The sequence below is a fragment of the Protobothrops mucrosquamatus genome, unplaced genomic scaffold, assembly GCF_001527695.2.
Source record: "Protobothrops mucrosquamatus isolate PMUCROS unplaced genomic scaffold, P.Mucros_1.0 scaffold702, whole genome shotgun sequence".
Taxonomy (NCBI): Eukaryota; Metazoa; Chordata; class Lepidosauria; order Squamata; family Viperidae; genus Protobothrops; species Protobothrops mucrosquamatus.
The window spans coordinates 245832-253525 of record NW_015386984.1 but is presented as its reverse complement, the minus strand read 5'-3'; the positions used below and the strand labels follow the sequence as shown (position 1 = coordinate 253525).

Sequence of the window (7694 nt, the reverse complement as noted above, 5' to 3'; positions counted from 1 at the left end):
GCCTAAGGGGTATTTTAATTTGGTTTTTAAAATAATTTTAAAAAGAAACGGCCAATAATGAATATTTCATTTTAATCATATTTTAAAATTAGTATTATTGTATTAGTTATCTGTTTTAACTGGCTGTAAGCCGCCCTGAGTCCGTTAGGAGAAGGGCGGGGTATAAATTTGATAAATAAATAAATAAATAAATAAATAAGTTTAAGCGCTAGTGCTATTATGCCTCAGAATGATGTGTGATCCAGCCACACACTCATGAATCATTCTACCTTACAAACAGATCATTTATATCTAAATAGAACATGGATGAATGAACTGTGGCCAGTGAAAAGCAATATTAGATTTAATGCATGTGCTAATGTGATACTATTAATCATATTATAAGGGATTAGTGTTATTCTTTGGATAACACAATCTTGATTGTAGCTTTACTGGCATATACTGTACATGCACGGTATAATTCTCATCTACCCTGTATTACAGACAATTTACCTATTCAAATTATACAGCTGGTAGCCATCTCTTAATACCATGGGTTTGGTGTCACAGTCACATGCTTAATTTAATTGTAGTAGCATAATTATGAAATAATGTAATTTAAAAGCAACATGCATACAGATTTTTAATTTTTTTCATAGCCAAATCATGGAAGTTTCTAATCTGCAGAAGTTAAATTCTGTACTTGTATAGTTGAGCACATATTCTAATTTTTTTAATTGAAATTTTTGATATTTACAAATTGAATTTCAATACTTCTTGAAATCCTTGCATTATAATTTGCCTTTAACAGAATCTTTTAAAATGTAAGATCATCCAAGCAATTGCCTACTATTTTAATAATTAACATTTAGATGATTCTAATCAATGCTTGGATGGGGAATTTTTGGAGGCTATTTTGAACTGCGTGGAATTTTGATCATGGAATATAAAATTAATGAAACTGACACTGCATTTATCTTTAAATTTGACATAATAATTAAATATTGAATGTTTAATACCTGATTGTAAGTATTATAGAGTGACATAATTTGAAATATATTGTACATTGTACATTATTGTACATTATTTATGTCTTGGGGTACCTAAATGTAATTGTGTGGAACTTTTAAATATCCTAAAATGAAAATAATTTGATCTGTAATACTATAAAGCAGAAATATTTATATAGTATTTAGGTTAAAAGAGTCTAATGTTTCTATCTTTCTATATCAGATAATGAAACTTCCATATGCTTACAGTCAAGGTTCTTTACTGCAGGGGTCCCCAACCTCCGGTCCATGGACCAGTACCGGTCTACGGCATGCCAGCAATCGGTTTGCCCAAACAAGCAAAGTCCCATCTGTGGGATGCAGGCAGCACACAAAACCACACACCCTCTGGTCCGTGGAAAAACCTCTCTCCACGGAACCAGTCCCTGGTGCCCAAATGGTTGGAGACCTCTGCTCTACTGTATGTTGTAGCTGAATAGGGGATCCAACACAAGATATTTCCATGCCTTTTATTTATTAGGCATCAGTATGTATTTATGAAACAACATATTATAGCTTTTTTTTGGTTTACAGGGAACGGAAATTTAGCAAGAACAGAGATGGCAAAAAGGAACGTTGAACTGATAGCAATATTTTGCATAACACATCAAATAGGATTGTTGGATGAGCTTTTCTCTTGAGCAATAATATTGTAATAGGAATTTGATAGAGCTCTAGTGGTATATTGGTATAATATGCATTTATACATGTGGTATAATTCTATATGCATTCCACATTAGTCAAAGTGAAAGGAATAACCTTGCTAGATATTATCTAATTAATATGGCATTTCTGTAGATTATTTTGTTTAAAAGCATATATTTACTTTAAAGCATGTTGATGGGCACTGGCTATTTTTTACATTGAAGTGCATATTTCATATTTTAGATTTTAGCTGTTTTAATGCTCGTAATAGTACAATCAAATCTATATGTAAGATGGCTCGGTCAAGTAATCTCTATGCTAAATTATATATTCATTTTTTTCAGATTCTTTTTAATGAGCTCAATGTTGAAAAAAGAGTATAGATTATGTTCTTGCATACAACATAATCTTTAAGGACCGAAGTAATTATGATTCCTATTTTCCAAATAAGCAAGGCATATTATATAGTATTTTAAATATTTAGTAGACACTAGTTGTGATGTAGTATTGTTAGCAGATTAATCTAGAGTTAACTTACTGGGTATCTTTTAGTCAACTACACTGCCTTTCAGCCCTTCATAAAAGAAGTTGCTATATCATGACTAAACTTTCATAGATCGTGTGTGTTCTACAGAACAGAAAAGATTGATTTTTGTTGATATTCCCTTCTGCATAGGTGATTCCATTTTTGAAGCAGTTTTCTAGGGAGACAAAGAGCTGTAGGTGGGAAGGGGAAATTCTGTTGGACTGATATCCTTTCTGCAAAGGAAAAGAACTCTTTCCAACAGACTGGATTGTCTGAGTCAAATCACGCATGGTGAAAATTTCTGCAAGGGAAGTGTGGCTTCCTTTGATGACCGGCTATCCAAAGGTTATCGGTTACTGGAATTTCTCTGCAGCCATAGATTTTGTCCATTCATTCTTTAAAAGTGGAACATTGTATGGAAAGCAAATTATTCACAGGCATTGGCAACTACCCTATTCATATGTTCATGGCCATCTTTGTTTTTAACAACAGGAAGGTGACGAGTCACTGCTAGTGACGGTAGTTCCTGTAAAACCTAGCAAAACACCTGGAAGGATGAAAATAAGTTTTGAGGACCTAGAAAGAGAAAGGGAAGAACAAGAAAGAAGAAAGCTTGAAGAAGAAAAGCGACTGAGATATGAGCAGGAAAAGGAAGCTCTAAAAGAAGTCAAATATTTTTCACTGGATGCGGTAAGCTACTTGGCATGTAAAACTGTTGCATGATCCTCAAAAGCATATTTATTTAGAAACAGCCCTCCTCTGTGAATGATGGGAAAGTTTCTTCCCGGGGAAGTTAAGAGCATAACTATGGAGAAAGTTGTTTTAGAACGCATGTCTCAAAAGGGTGCAAATCTGAGAACTGAACCTTCTGTATAGGATGAAGAGGAAAGCTTTGATAATGAAAGGGAAGAATCTCCCTCTCCTGGTAAAGTTAAATTAACATTTGAGGAATTGGAAAGACAAAGACAAGAGAAAGAGAAAAAGCAAGCAGAAGAGGAGGCAAGGCTACGTTTGGAAGAGGAAAAACGTGCCTATGAGGAAGCAAGGCAACAAATGGTAAGCATGTTTGTTCAAACGTATAAAGCCAGGATATTTTTGTAACATAGGATATGGCAGGATGATTTTATTAGCATATAATGGAGGATTTATCCCACTTAAGGAAAGTTCAGAGATTTACAGGGTCTTGAACTTCCTTGTTTCGCATTCTCCTCCTTCTCCTCTTCTGGGATCCAAAATGGTTTTTTGGAGAGTTTTTGTTTGTTCTGCTACTTGAAAAAAGGGGATTTGGGCTGATTTCTGCCATTCTCCAGAAGCATCTTGTATTCTGCTGAGCAGATCTTCCCAAATATTCTGGGATCTATATCTTTGGGTGGAATTCCTTTGCTGAATCAAAGTTTCCATAAGCAAAAGGCATTATTTTCTTGGTGGAGAAATCAGAATCCAAGCTGATTTTTTTTTTAATATTGAGGTTTATAGATGTAACTATCAAAAGTATTAGTAATCTGTGATTTGCTTAATATGGTTTAGTGGGCTGCTATTCTTTAACAAATTTAAATTTCTTTACTTTAACAAAAGTCATTTCAGATTTGAACATTCTTTCGAAAGCTTCTTAAAAATATGTTCTTTCCCCAAAGGGAAATGAAGAAAATGAAGATCAGGAAGCTGAAAATTCTGTCAAGGAGTTCCGTCCTGGAAAACTGAGACTAACATTTGAGGAAATAGAAAGACAAAGGCAAGGGGAGGAAAAAAGAAAAGCAGAGGAAGAGGCCCGGAGGCGTATAGAAGAGGAGAAAAAAGCATTTGCTGAGGCGAGAAAAAGTATGGTAGGTATCCCTTTAATTATTCCAGCTAGCTTTAGCTGTTCATTTTTGCTAGATTCATTTATCAGCCATTAGTGGCATTATACCAATGGGTTAACACAAACTTGGAAGACTGAAAAAAATAAAAACACACCTTCTCCAAACAAATCCCAAACTAGACTTATTTCTCTGTGAATCAAGGATCCTGTGGAGTTTTCCCTGGGGAGAAGGTTAATTAATTTTCATTGGTGTCTCTTTCACGTATGTCCCTCTCCACGCACAATATTTTCTTGTGCTGTTTGCAGCATTCTCAAGCCTTTTAGGGCAACCCATAAGTCATAATGACTAGCATTAATTGATAGTTAGTTTTCAATCTGCTGAAACATCAAGACTGGCCAGACTAAAAAAACAAACCAAAACAAGAAATCAGTTTAATTGAAATGCTCACATACTATACATTTGCCTATTAAGTTATTTCTAGGTCATCATTTGAGTTAGAAAGATTCTCAAGGTCATATGTAGGTTTTTAAAAAAATCATAATATAGTAAAATAAACAGGATAAGGTTAATTTAAAAAAAAAACAACAGAAAAGAAAGCAAGTTATAATTTCAAAAATTAGTGCCAAGTTTTAAATCTCAGACTGAGGAAAAAATAATATGCTGATTTGTTTACTAGTTTGAATGAAGTTGGTCATGTAAACTTATTTTCAGTGGTATTTATTTATTTATTAAATTTATTTACCGCCCATCTTGCATCCAATGACTCTTGGTGGCTTATTTCAGATTATGATAATCCAAGCTCTCAAAATTTGACCAAAGCATTAATAAAGATCAATGTCCATATAATTATCAATATGTAATCTATAATTTAATATTGATACTGAACTTATTGTTAATGAGCCAGATTATTTTTAATAGGGGCCAGATGATGAACTTTCACTAATGTCAAAAACTGCATCTCAAGAATCTCTGACACCTGGTAAACTGGAAATTAATTTTGAGGAATTATTGAGACAAAAAATGGAAGAAGAAAAAAGACGCACAGAAGAAGAACGCCGACAAAAACTGGAACAGGAGAAGCAAGAATATGAACTGCTCAAACAAGAAATGGGGCAGGTCTGTGTTTTAGGTTGTGAAATATTTTATTTCGTTGATAGCAGAGTTGGCGAACAAATTTTTAATTTATAAAATACGTAACTTCTGTGATTAACTGTTTTTAATTATGGAATCCTTTGATATTCTCTGAGCTTGGTTGTTTGCTTGTACACACTTCATTACTTGATTAGGTAACATCAGTGCTATTGAGTGTGGGGTTTGCTCTCTTGCCAGTGTGAATGGGGGTGTGGTTTCTCCTTCATAGTTCCTTGATTAGGGGTTTTCTGCTTGTTTGTCTGGTGTTAATCCCTGCTTCTCTGGATATAGGCCTCTGGAGATGTTTTCTGGTGTTATTTCTTTTTTAGCTTTTTATTGTTTCTTTTGAATGGTGTGTAAATGTGGTTTATCTCTATATGTCTATTATTTTTAATTGGATTTTGTTCGTGTATTCTTTGTTCAACTGATAATTTCAAACATTTTATTCTAACAGGAGGAGGAGGAATGTGAAACCTTTGAGCTAAGCAGGGAATATGAGGAACTGATAAAGTTAAAAAGAAGTGGTTCAATTCAACCAAAGAACCTAAAGAAAAAATTTGAAAAAATTGGACAATTATCCGAGGAAGAAACAAACAAAAAAATTGAAGAAGAAAGAGCAAGGAGGAGAGCTATAGATCAAGAAATAAAAGAAAGAGAAGCAGAGAAATTTCAAGAGGTATGCTATTTTTTTTAAGTATATAGAGAAATAATTTGTGGCCATCATTTAAATAGTTGTGACTGTCTGGGTACTGAAGGCTTCCCAATATAATCTTTTACAGTTTGGTCATTATCATGTGTCAGCTTAGGAGAAAACAGAAAAGTCAAAAAAAGTCAACAAAAGCTGTTGACTTCTGAAGGAATATTTGATTAGATAATGCATCATATGGTTTCCATATTTATATAACAGAATCAATGAAACAAACCAACATGAGCATTCAAAGGAAAACGATAGCAAAATGTTATCAAGAAAACAGGATTCTGGATCTTCATGACAATCTCTGATAATCTTATACATCTGGTTTGTTTATTTATATCCCTCCTTTATTGTTTTTATAAAAAACTCAAGACAGTGAATACATCTAATACTCCTCCCTCCCAGATTTTTCCCACAACCCTGTGAAGTGGGGTGGAGTGAGGAAGAGTGACCCAAAGTCACACAGTTGGTTTTTATGCCTAAGGTAGGACTAGAACTTACAGTCTCCTGTTTCTAGCTTGGAGCCTTAATCACTAGACCAAACTGGCTCTCAACTTAATCCTGTTTTATTTATTAAATTCTGACACCTTGCCAGTTAACTGAAAGATGTGATACCAGTTGTATTCTCTATATTGTAACTGATATGTTACCTACAATACAGAAAATACATATTCAAATCTACAAATAGTAACATAAATGCCTGTGGGTAAAAAAAAAAATCCCAGGTACCATATGATGGAAAGGAAGGATACACATTTAACAAATACAGTGGTACCTTGATACTCATTGTTAATTGGTTCCGGGTGGCATGATAAATACCAAAAACGATGAGTACCAAACTAATTTTTCCCATAAAGAATAATGTAATGAGTCACAAGGCAGCCAACACCTGCAAGTTCTAGCTTGCATGTTGAGTACCAAACTATGAGTACTGGGACAAAAGTTTCACATCAGAATGCATTGAGTACTAAATGTGATGTGTTTCAAACCAGTAGAGTACCAATATACCACTGTATATTTATTGTAGAAATTTTCAAGATGAAATTCATGAGGAATAAAATTCTTCATGAAAGCTGAACATGATCTGTTTGCTAGATGGAATTGCAGTCTCTTTGTAGAAACAGCCTTCTAATATCTGATAATATGCTTGTTGGTTTAATTAATGTGTAGGAACTTAATCTCTTGAGATACGTGAAACTTTCCAGGATAGTACATACACTTAAAATATCTTGCTTAAATTACCTAACATATTCTATGTCAGGTTATGCTTGAAGTTCTTCCAAACCCCCAGTTAATGGAGCTCAGCTGGCAAACCTGGAACATAAATAAAAATAAATCCTGTTCTTATTTCATGTGCACTAATTACCAGTCAGTTTCTAGGTACAATTCTAAGTTCTGCATTTAAAAGCCTTAGTAGTGGCTTAAGCTCTTAAAAAAAGAAAAACCTGGCTTTGAAGTTTTGGTGGCTTAATTTGCTTTTTCTTTTCTTATTTTACATGCCTCACTGATTTTCTCGGGAAATTCAAAGTGATATATATATATTCTATTCTCCTATTCATTTATATCCCAGAACATCCCTGTAAAATATATTGGTATCAGAAAAAAAAAAGATTGAGCCAGTCATTCATTGGACTTTATGAAATTTGAACCTTTTCCTCTTATGTTTAAGCTGATTAATAAATATGTGTATTTGAACTCTTCGAACTAGTTATTCCCAAAATATGAATTGTGTAGGCTTAAGAGAACAGTTGTATTGTCTACAAATCTGCAGTTCATTCTTTTCAAGATGGTACACTGTTCAATCCAAATTCCTGAAAAACTTGTATTTTTTCAGTTCCTTGAATTCTTCTAAGAATTACCTTTTCAGCTAT

At 33.7% G+C, this 7694-nt stretch overlaps 1 protein-coding gene across 6 annotated transcripts in view; it reads left to right on the top strand.

The window, feature by feature from the left end:
• The window catches only part of NEXN (nexilin F-actin binding protein), a 39397-nt gene that overhangs the window by 27592 nt on the left and 4111 nt on the right, over window positions 1-7694 (top strand). For all 6 annotated transcript variants that reach the window (XM_015818210.1, XM_015818205.1, XM_015818209.1 and 3 more), the window contains 5 exons: window positions 2692-2889; window positions 3076-3255; window positions 3834-4022; window positions 4917-5114; window positions 5584-5805. In XM_015818210.1, coding sequence (XP_015673696.1) covers window positions 2692-2889; window positions 3076-3255; window positions 3834-4022; window positions 4917-5114; window positions 5584-5805 — 987 coding nt within the window. The remainder of the gene's footprint in view (window positions 1-2691; window positions 2890-3075; window positions 3256-3833; window positions 4023-4916; window positions 5115-5583; window positions 5806-7694) is intronic.